Genomic DNA, 14,740 nt, shown 5'->3' with positions numbered 1-14,740 from the left:
GCTACCTTCCTATCAGAGTAGATGACTATCGCTTAATTTACCTACACTTGTAAATCGTAGAACAATGCTTGGTACTATTTTTATGCAAAATCTTATTAGAGGTGATATTGATTCTGTAGAACTTGTAAACCGCCTAACTTTCAATGTCCCTGCTAGACTAACACGAAATTATTATCCCCTAAATTTGCAACGATGTACATCAAATTTTTGTCTGCACGAGCCCTTTCGCGTTCTATGTAATAATTATAACAATCTTTACCATTTAATTTGCACATCAACTTCTATCCCGGTATTAAAAACTAATATTTTAACACAATTCCTTCATTCTTAGTTGCTTCTTTTATTTTCATTTGTGTCCCGTCTCTATTTGTTTTTTGTATCTTCCACGCGAACTCGCATTTTTGCGCAAATTGATAGAAGGGCCCCGCGCGTAACAAGCACGTGCTTGGTGTCGTTGGGCCACTTGTTTGTACTGCTCGTAGTGCATCAACGTACATCAGTGGCGTTGTTCTTGAGAGCCCAGCGATTACCGGCGAAGTCCCGGAACACCAACTGACCGAAACCCCGAGTGCCAGAGAACCACACTACCAGCCAGGAAGGGCGAGCGGAGCACATCGGCAGCGACATCAGTGGACGTCACCGCCAGCCACGTCAAAGCCGTTGCGGAGAGCTCATCGAGATACAGGAAGGCGTCAGCTATCATTGAGTCAACGCGTCGACGAGCCATGACGAACATCATCAGCAGCCAGTGGAGTCAGCGCGGGGCGACACCGAGACCAAGCGAGCCATCCACCCGTTGTAATAAGTAAAACGAAAAAAATCCGACTGTTATCCTTTGAATTCTGTAATTTCTCACTGATCTACGGGGCACTCACTTCAAATAAATTTAGTGGGACGAGCACACAATCTACTGAGCTAGCCGCACGAATCCCGTACCGAGCAGACCAACAATATCAGTTTGTTAAAGAGTGTGAGCGGCACATTTAATGGAAACGATTAATTGAAGTTGTAAATGGTGTGTGAGCTCTTCGGCCGTTATCAGTACTTATACTGTAAGTTAGTTTCATACTTATATTAAAATCATCTATTAAAGACTGAATTTGAGATTGTGTAACGTATCCAATTTTTAGATCGATAAGGCTAAATGTTTTAATGAAAATCTTAGCATCTTCAAAAAATTCGGAATTGACTCCAAGGACTTCGCAATTGCCGTATCTATTTTCAGGCACACAGAGCGATCTTTTAATACAAAAATATTATTTTTTTTTTTTATGGATTCGCATTTCTCCTCCACAAGTCCCATAATAGTTCGAGAAGAAACTGCAGGCATGTTTTATCCACGAAATATTTGGGATGTTGACGTCCTAAGCCCAGCGGAATCGAAAATAGCCTATGGAAGTTTCTCCGCAGTTACTAATTCGATACACGCCCTTTTTAACTTTCTCGAGGCCCATTTTTACAGAAAACTTGATTTTTTCATTCTAAATATCAGTTATTGTTTTCGACATCGTCTTCGTAATCCGATCTGTGTTTGGCTTGCAAATGACGCCTTAGGTTGCAGACGTAGTATCCGGGAAAGGCATTTTGAAAATATTGCGATCAGATATTTTTTTAAAATCATAGGAAAAAAAGCTACTGTAACATTTTTGAACCATACCGATGCTCGAGTTCTATTTCTGCAACACCTATTTAAAATGTATAGCGATCACCCTGTTTGCTCTGAGATAGAATTAATGATAACCTAATGCTGGAACGCGTTTCTAATACAATTAGTAAAATCTTACCTTTTTATCATTGAATTTAAGCAACTAAACTACATCACCTTTTTAATAATTGGCTTCTTACTTCTTAAGAAGAGAATTAACTTATTAATTTTAACAGCGATTTCTGAAGAGGTAGGGGATATACTTTTACAGAATGTGTGGATCATATCCAAGTAAAAAAGGCATTAAAAGATATTTGTATGTGAGCTTAATGCTGGTCCATTTGCTTTGAAGAATTCGCGGTTAAATTTCTTAACTAGTTCATGTTGAACAAGAGAAAAGAACAGAATTTCGTCTGTGATGTGTAAGTAGGTAGACATATGGTTAGGTTGAAAGCACTTGCTTTACTGCATAAAGCAAAAATATCATCTGCAAAGATGCAAAAGGCCAATATAACCATTTTGTTTTCCAGGAGGAACACCGTTGCGTTTCTTTTGTAGGTATATTCAACTAACAACAAACGTAAACAAGAGAGAACGCCGAAGCTGGCGGCGTCGACTATGTGGGCGCTAGACGGGTGTGAGCGTTATGGGCGTTTGTGGTCGTTAAGAACCTGCGCTGCGTAAGAACCCCAAAATCTTCATGCCAGATCCCAACTTTTTAGCTTTTATAGTTTCCGAAATCTTACCGTTCATACGGACAAACAGAGATGGCTTGTTCAACTGGTCTAGGGATCCTGATCAAGAATATTTATACTTTATATTATATATTTTTCTGAAGCGAGCCGTATGAGAAAATTAAACGAAATGTTTTTATTACGTCTGATGTATAATAACAGAGATCGAAAAAATACGGACTTTTAATAAAATCGTGGTTAAAAAAAATAAACTTTCAATTTTTAGGTACCTCTTTGCGACTTACTAACAGCTCTGCAATCCGCTAGGTGACTCCGTCCGGTAGGGGATGGATATATGCAAGATAGCACAACTCGCCGCTGCGCCCACCTTGCGTCGATTCCTTTATTTGCTTATAACTTTTTAATAGTTGGTCCGATTTGAATTTCAAGTTTTGACAGTCAAAACAAAATCCCATTTACAATTTTACAAAATCTTTCAAAATGTTGGTGCTTACAAACTCTTTCCCGAATACAATAAACTCTTTTACTCCATGATTAACGGGCATAAAAAATTGTCCTGCCTTCAAATAAACTCAATGCAGGAAGGGATCTTTTACAAACCTGACCAAACTTTAGACGCTGCTGACTGCTTAGTGGAACAAAGCTCATATCCTCGGTTAGCTGAACCACCAAATACACATCGGCCTCCCACACACACTGCCAGAAGATGCTCATGGTTCGCGACTCTTGCGGGGATTGGGCCACAATGTAAAACCGTTGCTTTGTACCCACTGTGGCCTGAAAATAATTGATGTTAGTTATCATTTTTTAGGAGTGCATTTTGTTTGAACGTACAGATATATAGGAGGCATTAACGTAACCGTGGCGATTGTCCATTGATGGTGTCAATCGCACTCTATTGTCATCATACGGCAAAAAGTTCGGGTCGTGGTTCTTCTGCTCGTTCTCCTCCAGTAGGGCACATTCGTATAAAGCATGCTCCCGTCGTTTCGGTATGCGTTCAAACTCCATGAACAACTGCGAGTCACTTAGCTTCTCATCTAGTATTTGACACTGGAATTTTAGGAAAACAATTCAAATAAATATTAAGAAATCATTTACTTCTAAATATTTTCTATATAAGTTATAATATTACTTTAATGGATTTTTGACATAATATTGATGAGTTCAATCATTCATTGGAGCTCAGAAATAAAATTTCGTCCACTCTAAAGCCCACAACGCTAATGTCTGTCTGGCGGCCACATAATGTGGGCAAAAAAAGGTGACTTTTTTTGTAAAATGGAAAATCTTTATTTATTCTTCTAAATCAATTTCATCCCTTTCAAAGTAAATATATTCAATTTATTTACTTTTATTTACTTTTATTCAAAAAATGTCGATTTCACATCCCTACACGGTGACAAATCAGGCGAATACGGTGGTTGAGAAACGATATGAGTCGAATTTTTGACGAAATGGTTACGAAGAACGAGTGCAGTGTGAGAAGGTGACAAGCCGTGTTGCAAAAACCAAGAGTTGTTGTTGCCCATAGTCTTTTTAGATAAATAATATATTAGTGCGCAACTCTACAAAAATGGAAAATTTGCTTTAGCTGACTTCTTGGTATGATTATGCTCTGAGGGTTTTTATTTAAGGCCTAGTAACCTGCCAAAAAGTCGACCAAAACAAAAAACTTCATATGAAACAAACGGCACAAAATTTTGGTTGCAGTCCTTGGACGGCTGTCTTCATGTCTCACAAATAACAATTCGAAAATACCGCTCAAGAAATAATTAATGTATAAACATTTCTTGAACTATTGAGCATTTTCAACAGACGACCGGGTGTTGTCATTTTCAGTCAAATCCCACCAAAATGAGTTCGCAGCGACGGAAGCGCAACCAAGGGTTCTAAACTGATGAGAACAACTTATTTCATTGCGTTAAACCATAGCGCAATTTGGGATATTACTAACCCGAAGCATAAAGATAACAACGTTGTCAGGCAGCTGCAGCTAGGACAACTCTCTGTAAATAGGGCATCAACTCGCTCTTTCTACCACTTGTTTATGCCTAACCGAAGTAGTCACTTCTGGGTCGCGTTGCGGGATAAGGTGGTAATAAGCACTTGTCGCTGGCATGGGGACGCTTTAATGGCAGGACGATCGCGTCGCTGCAGTGCTAATGATGGTTACTGCGATGCCGGACCACAGGCGATGCGGGAACTGCGCTGAGGTTAAGCTAACGCAGGTAAACTGCTAGTTGAGATAGTGTATTACGAGAGTTACCGCTGATGTCTTCCTCATGACATCACCTCCACCTAAACCCCCTCGGGCATTGTCCCACTAGCGGAGATGCCATTCAACTCGGACACCAAACCGCCGACACAGCAGACGGGATACCGAACCGAGTAAACAACTGGGCCACAGGCATCCGGCCGAGAACTGCTGACCTAAGGAGTTTCGCAATCTCAACATATGTACCCCACTCCCAAGTTAGCTCTCATTTGTATACTCAGAACAGAATAAAGTTAGTCGAAGAGTGACACTCGACCAGAGAAGTTTATCCTTGTCTTTATTTCACTGGAACACTAAAATAAGCACCTATATCTATAATACTGTGACCAGCCACCTCCGGACCACGAATGTAACTCGAGCCCTATTCCCAGAGGTAGGAAGTAGAACCGCGGAGGTCTGAGCTGCGTTGATAACTGATTTATCCTTAATTTGATACATGCTTATATACTACTTGGAACACGGAAGTTTAGTGTAATGATTAGTGAAATAAAATATAATATATGTAATAAAATATATATATAAGAGTAAGTCAGGAATTTTAATTATGGTAGCACTTCGCGTAGTTGGCTCGGCTGACACGGCAAAATGTGCCGACTGCATTGGCGGATCAGTGTGCCGTTGAGTCGGTGAGACTGTGAGCTAGTGAGACACAGAAAATGCTGATCAGCAATTCTCATCTGCAGTGGGTGCTACTGAGCGCCTGGTACTGTTCCCAACTTTGGTGCTGGTCATGTTGAGCACCCTTGGGTACGAACACCACTCATTCGAAAGCTTCTGTTGAGTCTCTCTCTCTCCTCTGACTGACTGTCGAAAGTTCGCTCGCAGAGCAATTGCAATTCGAACTCCAACGATCGCAACGCGCGATAAGGAAAAATCTACGGTTCATCACCAAAACTTTTGTTAGAACTAACAAAAATAATGAATAAATTTAAACTAATACCTAGAGTGTTAATAAATTAATTGTTGTCGAATATGTTCGGCAGATTAGAACAAGGGAGGGGTGGGAACTCATTGCCGAAACTATGGAGAAAACTGGCAAGTACGGATATTTATGTAACATTATTATTTTTAACTTCAACTACTTATGCAAAGATGCGTGCACCTCTCTACGAGAGAGTTATAGGTACCATCGTAAGCCGGATTCCCTACAATTAAAAAAAGTGGAGCAGATCGCGGGGACTCCTGAAAGTCCTAAGTGAAAGTTCAGTGGGAGTTTGGCGACCGCATGTCTGTATTGGCTGACTTCTCCAACAAGAGAACGAAAGACCTTTATCGTTGATATGAAGCACCCACAAGATTATGAAATACCAAGAATTTAGAACTTTCAACACAAATTTTACTGAACACGACGAGTCCATTGATTTTGTCGATGATGAAGAAGTCTGAAGCTGTTCGACATCGACGCCCAAAAGCAACTATGGTTATGAAAGCAATATTTTGAGATGCTTAGTGGATATTTAAAGGAATCGAAGGAAACGATTTATATCCAGATCAATCTTCAAAACAAAAATGTTGTTTCATCCCTTGCATCTGCACTGCCATCTCAACAGGCCTAGCTAACCGTACATAAGGTTACCAATTTGATCCATGAGGAATCCCTTAAAGATTTTAACCAGGAATAAATTTTTTTAAAAAAAATGTAAAATAAAAACAAGGAAGAACGCTATAGTTGAGTACCTCGACTATCAGATACCCGTTACTTAGCTAAAGGGAGACAAGGGAAATGCAAGCAGCAAAGCGAGACTGAAATGCGCCATCTACCCCTGATCACAACATATGGTTATGTGGGCGGAAGAGAGATTTAAGCGTTATGGGCGTCGGAGTGGTCGTGGCAAACCTTTTTTTTGGTCAATCGATAGACAGACGGACAGACGGACATGGCTAGATCGACTCGGCTAGTGATCCTGATCAAGAATATATATACTTTATGGGGTCGGAAACGCTTCCTTCTGCCTGTTACATACTTTCCGACGAATCTAGTATACCCTTTTACTCTAGAGTAACGGGTATAACAAGGCACAAATTCAAAAGGTTTCATTTAAACAACTAGGACTTAGGTGACCAACTATTTATTCTGCCAACGACAAGAACCTTGATAACTAATGACATACTTTTTTACGCTATCTCTCACATATTTTCGATATTCCTGTACTCTGCCACGAAATTGAGAAAATTCTTCAGAATTAGGTACTGGATTAATATGTTCATTGTCCAATTTACTTCTAAGGATATAATTGTGGAGTAAGCAACAGACAGCGACATTTTCTAGCTCTATTTGGATGTCACAAAAGAGTTCGGTAATCCACTTATGGTTTAGCATGCCAAACGGACTTTAGGCTTTACCAAGCTTCTTAAACTATTTGGCTTCATAATGCGCTTCGACAACGGAAAAGCATTACCAGCCACTAAGTAATATGGCAGCATATCTTCGTTTCGTGGCTTGTCATCTGGAAAGTCCCACTTATACAGAAGGATTGCTATGACAAGCTGACAATAAGAAAATGCGTTCATATCCCCTTCACTTCGACATGCTCCAATATCCAAATAAGTGAATCTGTATTTACCGTCATTAACAGTCAATATTACTGTAAAGCGCTTCCAATCAAGGTATCCGCTGCCAATCTGTTTGGAATAAATTTAAAGGTTTATAGCCATACTTTGCCATGCCTTAAAAAAACTACAAGCTCTAAAAATACGTAAACAGCTCATTTTCATGGTAATTTTTGGTCGGCTAGGTGCCTTTAGCTGGACGACTCTCGCAAGCTATCAATAATTATGATAAGTTAGTGCATTAAAGAAATAGTATGATTTTTTTTACCTAATTTACTTACAAAAATAGGCAATCGCCTTTAGCGATCGCCCGCTGCTGTCTGGGTGCTTCGCAGGCGTTTATTTGCGGCCCAGAATAATAAAATTGTTATTCTCTGCACGAGTCCACCAAAGAACTGCAAAATTAATTTTTTAATTAATTTGCTGTCTTAACCACTTAAGCCTAACCACCATACCCGATGGCTTTGCCGTTTCAAAGGAAAGGTTGGCTATTGAGCCCAGAAAGGCAGATCCGTTGCTTGTCTTCCCAAAGGTCACTACTAGAAATAAATATATAAACTCTTTACCAACTTAAACCAGGCGGGAATTTTTCCGCTAACACTCTTGCACTGTCACTATTAATTTACTTTTGTAAACCTTGTTCCCGCGGTGCGCATCTTTTATAGGGACGCCGCATGACACATTTACCCACAACATAAGGAGAAGCCTATTAGTCCCTTTCACTCATTTTGGACCATGTTGTGTTTTCCCACTAATACTATGACCGTAATATCTTCTGATCTCCACAAGAGAACGAAAATTAATTATATGATCTGTTGCGGCGTGGTGGCTTGATCGCTGAAATTGGAAGAACGAAGTCAGAAGGTCGAAGGTACGAAAAGAAATTGGGAGTACGTTAGGGTTTATTGTCACTTTGGAAATTGAACTGCTTAAGCCTAGCTTAACTTAGGCGCTCGAGAGCGGTGACTTAGGGGAGAGATGGAGAGGGAGTGCAGAGGGCAGTGCGAGCGCGCGAGAGGTAGACATCTGGATAAAACTGCCGCTCGACATTAACTTAATAAAACGCCCTTTTGGCGTGAAAATTCTCCTCCCCTTGCGTGGACACCCGTAGCAAGAACCTTAGGATAGTTGGCTCAACGTGCACTGCCGATCTTGGCAAGTGAAACAGTTGTGAGCGCTTGTGGAATCCCGGAAATGTTGGCTGCTTGCAAAGCAATTGGAGCACAACTGCTTCCTTTGGATATATGCTAGGCGATCGTCTACCGTCATTTGTAGGAGGGGTTGACATATACGCACGGGGTGGTTGTTCTTCGAACACAGATCGCAGCCTTTGGGTATCGGAACTACCCCTGTATTGAAGGAATTTATTTTTTAAAATTCTGTCACTCGATTTGTGTCTTTGGACTGGACGTGGAGAAAATTGGCAGGTCGGAAGCTATCGACGGCCTCAAGAGAATTCGATGGCTCTCCGTCAAAAGGAATCAAGCTCAAGCCACGTAGGAATTTCGGCATTATTTTGGATGGATTGCTCCCATAATGAGAGCGTGAGGTTTCCTTGTGCAATCCCGAATTAGATGACTAGATGACCGTCAAAAACGAATCAAGCTTAAGCCACGTAGGAATTTCGGCTTTATTTTGGATAGATAGCTCCCATAATGAGAGCGAGAGCTTTGGTAGTTTTGTCGAGCACATATAAACCAGGATAGGGTCCCAATTCTCAATATGAACACCGGGAAATTGTAAAAAAATTGACTCCTGCGCTATGGGTTGCACATTGAAAAGAGTTTTCAGTTGACTTTTCACCTGCATTCTCTTATTTTCGAAACGCTCAGTTAGGTTTTTTCAGGCTCTGTGTCGATTGGAGGGGGCCGACAGCCATAAGACGTGAAATTTTGGGACGGTGTTACTGGAGCTTCAGGTATTTGGGAGGAGCCCTGTTGGATTTGTTCCGTGAGCTGCGCGGCAAACATTTCATAAGTGGAGTACGTTTGGTAATACTTAGATTTTAGTATGGATTTGGTGTAAGCGGTTTGCCACAAGGAACTGAAGTGATCGCATTGGATTTTACTGCCGTGCTTTTGTGGTGGCAGTGAGAATTCGAGCTGTTTATTTGTTGAGCTGCTTTTCTGTTGCGAAATATTAATTAACAATCATTGGCCATGACACAGGTGTTTATCAACGGAGCCAGAGACGAGCTTAAGGTGCGAGAGTTCAAGAGCTTGGATCCTTCATCCTGGCAGCCACCGAGGCCCGGAAGCAGGCCTACTGTCCCTACAGTAACTTTGCCGTGGGAGCTGCCCTGCAGACCAGCGATGGCACAATATATTCCGGTTGCAACATAGAGAACGGGGCGTATGTCACCTGCATTTGTGCGGAGAGGACTGCAGCCGTCAAGGCCATCAGCGAAGGCAAACGGGACTTTGTGGCCTGTGCGGTGGTGGCCCAGCAGGACAATGGCTTCACCAAAACCTGCGGCGTCTACCGGCAGTTCCTCTCGGAGTTCTTCAACGGCAAGGACATCCCCCTGTACGCCGCCAGGCCGACCAATCTGCCCCTAAGGGTGCTCTGAACCAGCGTTCTCCAACTGCTGCCCAACGGCTTCAGCTTCTCGAACGGAAAATAGGAAGAGCGGAACACAACCGGACAGGGATAGGGTGCAAGCCCGCTGCAATCCATGTGCAATATTGTTTATGCGACTCCCCCAGCTTATTATATTCTGTAAACCCACTCCTCGTTAAATGTTGATTGAATAGTTTGTACACGGCACGACGCATATGGTTGTGTTTTCCTCTGCTCTCGACGATAGTTGCCTATCGGCCGTATAGTTCTTTTTCCCGGTCCGAGTTGGCCAAGTGTTTATTTTTATGTCACCATAGCCAACTTCGCGCGACACCATCACCACAAACAGTCCATTTGCCAGCGGACGTTCAGAGGAAAAACAAGGAGTTACGCACTCGCTTAGCTAAAAATAAAACATATTTTAAGGAAAGAGGCGTGCCTCCTCCATTGATTAGTAGTATTAAATAATAATGACACATCTGACCAAAAATGTTGCTAGCCCGGAAAAGGCGAAGGTGTTGGTCACCTTCGGCAGTCTGGATCTCCCAATTCAAGAAATTTTGAAAGCTGCTCTTCACCGGATGCAATGTGGAGAACGCCGCCTTTACGCCGGGCTCTTGTGCGGAGCGAACGGCCCTTACGAAATCCGTCAGCGAGGGAGTCACAGAATTTTCCGTTGGAGCTGTTTTGGCCTACGAACCGATGTATTCACCACTTCCTGTGGCTTCTGCCGGCAGTTCATCCGGAAGTTTGCCGACGAAGATTTACGTGGCGCAGGCCAACGATGCGAGGATTACGGCAGAGGAGGAACCTCTGCGGAGTGAGGATCCAGTCCTGTGCACCTCCATCTTCAATCTGTTACCGAGTAGTTTTCGCACTTATCGAAAGTAACACCACTGCACTGGAGAATGGAAGAAAGAGAAGGGAGCTAGTTCAAGGTTTCCGAAAAACCCCTTGTCAATCGTTATCTATATCATTTTAATCTAATCACTTGAAATAATGAAAATTACACTAAATAAAGTTTGGGTAGAAGCACCTGGAGCTTTAACAGTGGCCTCAAAGTGGATCAGATTGTCAGCTGTGGCCATAAATCGGGTTAAAGCGGATTTTACTGATGTTGCCATGACGTAAAGTAATTTAGAATTTTTAATTCAGAAGAAAGGAAACGGAAACGGGCTTGAATATAATTGGAATTTGGGAACCAATCAAGTTTGTAAATATATACGGTCACACTGTCGGATAGGCAGATTCAATAAATATTTTTTATATCGGATGGTCGGATTTATGTAAAGAATTACGGACTTTAATTTTGTTTTATTTATTTATTTATTTATTTGTTTATATCCTAGCGCTACAAGTGCACACTTATAATTATCGCGCTAGTCACATTGAGTTGATATTTTATATTATTATTATTTTTAAATCATTTAAACAATTTCTCTCGCTCTCTTAATTAATATTAATGACTAACATCAAATTTTCTTAGTTACTATTGTTATTGTTTTTAATATATTTTTTTATTTTTTTATTTTATTTCATTTCATTTAATTTTTATACTTATCTGTACTGGTATTTTAAAAGATCTTTAACTTTATTGTAAAATTGAGTTGCGCTCCTAATTGTTTTGTATTGGTGCGGTAGATTGTTCCATAACCGGATACCATTTATTAAAAATTGCCTTCTGGAACACAGTGTTTGTATTCGAGGGCATATGTAATTTTTGGTTCTTACAGATGTGGCTGGGGTAAGTTTATTGAAAAGATATTTTGGTTCTCCACTCGTGACTATTTTGTGAAAGAAGATTAAAATTCTGAGATCGATCCAGGAGGTCAAGTTAAGGTCAAGTATTTTATATGTCAGTTCTGATACATGGTCAAAACGTCTTAAGTTAAACACATAACGGACAATTGAATTGAAAGCTACAGTTAATGTGCGCAAATCCCGCGCATCACAATTTCCAAAAATTTCTATGCCGTAAAAGAGAGTGGGCAGGAGGATAACTTTGGCGATTAATAGTCTAACTTCCTCAGTTAGGAACGATTTAGAGAATGAAAATTTTCTTAACAGAGCATAGGTACGCCCTGTCGCTTTGACTATATGGTTGCTCCACGATAAAGTATTGTTAAATGTTATCCCTAGATTAACTGCATTCACTTCATAGCTTATCGGCGTATGGTTTATATATAATTTTTGGAGTGAAAGTGTTGAAAGTTGCTTTTTACCAATTACCAAGCACTTTGATATTTTAGGATTTATACCCAAGCCATTTTCCTTTGCCCATTTTTCAATTAGCCACAACATTTTATTACTTATTCGAACACAGGCATGTATTTCAGTTACGGGTCTACTAACATATATTTGGACATCATCAGCATATAAATGTACTTCACACTCAGACAGGATACTATATAGAAAACAATAAAGGGCCTAGCACAGATCCCTGTGGCACTCCCCTGGATAAATTCCGGAGAGAAGAAACTTGCGTCCCAGAGACGACAGCTTGATATCTATTCGTTAAGTACGACCTAATAAGCTTCGTCGCATTAGTTGAGAAATTAAAAATATTCCTAAGCTTGGTACAGAGAATGTTATGATTCACAGAATCAAAAGCCTTACTGTGGTCAAGTAGCGTCAAAAACGTTACGCAGTTACTGTCCAGTTTTTGTCTTATATCCTCAACAATATTAGTGATTGCAGTAATACAACTCCTTTTCTTACGGAATCCAGATTGTCTTTCATCAAGTAGAGAATTGTTAGCTAAGTATAGTTGAATCTGTGAGGACATAAGGTTTTCAAAGACTTTTGATAGAAAAGGTAATATTGAAATAGGTCTATAGTCATTGTTTAGCTTAGGAATTGGGAAAATTTTGGCGTTTTTCCATATTGTCGGAAATGAAGACGTTGTAATAGCCGTGTTAAAAATATATGTAACATGGGGCAACGTTAAGGGGAGCAAAAGCTTAACAAATTTGGGACTCATATTATCGAGACCAACAGCATCGGACTTGACATGCAGAATACTAGCTAGGACATCACTTTGGTTTATACATATAAAGCTAAAACTATTATCACAGAGGGGTTGAGTATTCAGGTACGGATTGCATGTTGCTTCAGGTACATCAATTTCCAAAAACTTTTTGTTTAACAATTCGACATCCACCTCAGACTCTGTCTGTTGCTTACATTTTCCAATACCTAACCGTTTTAGCTTGTTCCATCTGTTTTTTGAGTTAACACAGTTATTAAATTGTATGTTATAATGCTCTTTCTTTGCAGATTTTATCTTTATGTTTACTTTTACCCTAGCCTCTTTGTATTGTTTTCGTAATTCATCAGTTTTGTATCGCTTCCACCGGAGGTAAGCTACATCTCGCTGACGGGTTAGGTTTTTGATTTCACTACTGAACCATGGATTTTGCATTGGCGTAATCACCTTGGTCCTTAGGGGCACAAACTTGTTGAACAAATACTGGACATTGTTGGTTAAAACCTCTAATTGACAATCTATATGACGAAGGTGGTAAATACGTGACCAGTCACAACACAAAAATTCCGTTTTTAATTCATTATAGTTTATATTTTTATAATCTCTATACGTAAAAGAATTGATTTTGCTGTCAAAGGTCAAGTCGTATGTTAAAAATATTACATTATATCATGTCTGGAGAAGGCTGGTACAGAAACCTGGTCATAATGTATGATTTTGCTAGGGTCATTGATAAGAAATAAGTCAAGTAATGTATCACAGTGGCTGCTATAGTGCGTGGGGATCGTTTCGTTTACGGAAAACAAACCTAGGGATTTAAAGTTATCTACGAGATGGCTTTCTGACAATAGGTTGCTGTTAAAATCTCCTGCCAATATGATGTCAGTGTATTCCAACGAAATGTCTGAAACAACATTAAGTAATGACCCGTAGTCAATTGTCCGATTCGGTCTATAAATGCAACCTAGAAGGGTTCTTCCATGGGATTTATTGGGAAGTTCTAATAGAATGTATTCAATAGTACTGTCACTTGGCTGTTTAAGTACCACCTTACATTTCAGCTTCACATTCACGTATATAGCCACACCTCCTGCATGACCAGTACGATCGGACCGATAAACATTGAAGCCTTCACAAACAATAGACGAATCACATAGATCATTTACAAACCACGTCTCAGACACACATATCACATCGACATTAGACTGAGTGAAAAGGAATCTAAACTCGTCAATCTTCTTTAGCAAACTTTGTGCATTTAAGTGAACGATTTTGAGACCATTTTTATAACTACTTATAGTTTTTATCATGGCACTAGCTATGGAACAAACTTCCTCATCCTGCATTGTTGTTATCAATGATTATTAGGGGCGCAATCTCAATATTCAATGCGTATCTTATACATTTCTTAAAGTAAACTAGTTTTAAACCTATCTTAATTAAGAGGATACGATTTATACGCTTAAGAACGAAAGCTACCAGCTTCAGGTCCAGCCGAAGCGTTAGTGAGAGATGTAGAAAGTGGATCGGGCGAATGATTAATGGACGAAAGTTCCTCCATACTGTTGATGCAACATACACAATCTCTTCGAGCGCAGCGCACGTGCACAAGGCCGCGTCGTGTAAAGACAGCCGTAAGGATTTTATGTTTTTTCATACGCATAGCCTCTTTAAAGATGAGATAATGCTCTTTTAACAATTGCTCATTTATATAAATTATCGCTTCTGAATTGAAACCCAGAAACTGCAAGCTGAGTTGTTTCTTGTGCTCGCGCCTGTACATTCCGACTTGACCAAGCAGCTTGATCTTTTCGCGTGGGTTTATCATTTTAATTATTATCACTGGATCCACATGTGTTTGTTGTGATTTCCTTGCTCGGAAGATATCGCAGACTTTTGGTGGTGGAGTCAGCTGGAGATTGAAGCATAGCTTGTGATAGAGAGCTCTGAGATCTTCACCTTCGACATAGGGAACTCCATGAACTCTCAGATCACACGGGCTAGTCTCCCTGCATTGCGTTGCCAGC

The 14,740-nt window shown here is 40.4% G+C and overlaps 1 protein-coding gene and 2 pseudogenes across 2 annotated transcripts in view; 2 read left to right on the top strand and 1 right to left on the bottom strand.

The window, feature by feature from the left end:
* LOC119559666 (tyrosine-protein phosphatase non-receptor type 21) overlaps window positions 1-14,740 on the bottom strand; it is a 239,737-nt gene that overhangs the window by 13,113 nt on the left and 211,884 nt on the right. Inside the window, exons 4-5 of one of the 2 annotated variants that reach the window (XM_037872722.1) lie at window positions 3,175-3,393; window positions 2,941-3,117 (exon numbers count right to left, since the gene is read on the bottom strand). In XM_037872722.1, the coding sequence (XP_037728650.1) occupies window positions 2,941-3,117; window positions 3,175-3,393 (396 nt within the window). Of the gene's footprint in view, window positions 1-2,940; window positions 3,118-3,174; window positions 3,394-14,740 lie in introns of those variants that run through there. The other variant, XM_037872723.1, reaches the window with a different exon arrangement.
* On the top strand, window positions 9,328-9,791 carry LOC119559668 (annotated as a pseudogene).
* Window positions 10,198-10,627, top strand: LOC119559669 (annotated as a pseudogene).

Source organism: Drosophila subpulchrella, unplaced genomic scaffold, assembly GCF_014743375.2.
Source record: "Drosophila subpulchrella strain 33 F10 #4 breed RU33 unplaced genomic scaffold, RU_Dsub_v1.1 Primary Assembly Seq30, whole genome shotgun sequence".
NCBI lineage: Eukaryota > Metazoa > Arthropoda > Insecta > Diptera > Drosophilidae > Drosophila > Drosophila subpulchrella.
The sequence above is the reverse complement of the archived record's forward strand: the minus strand, read 5'-3'. Positions and strand labels throughout refer to the sequence as shown.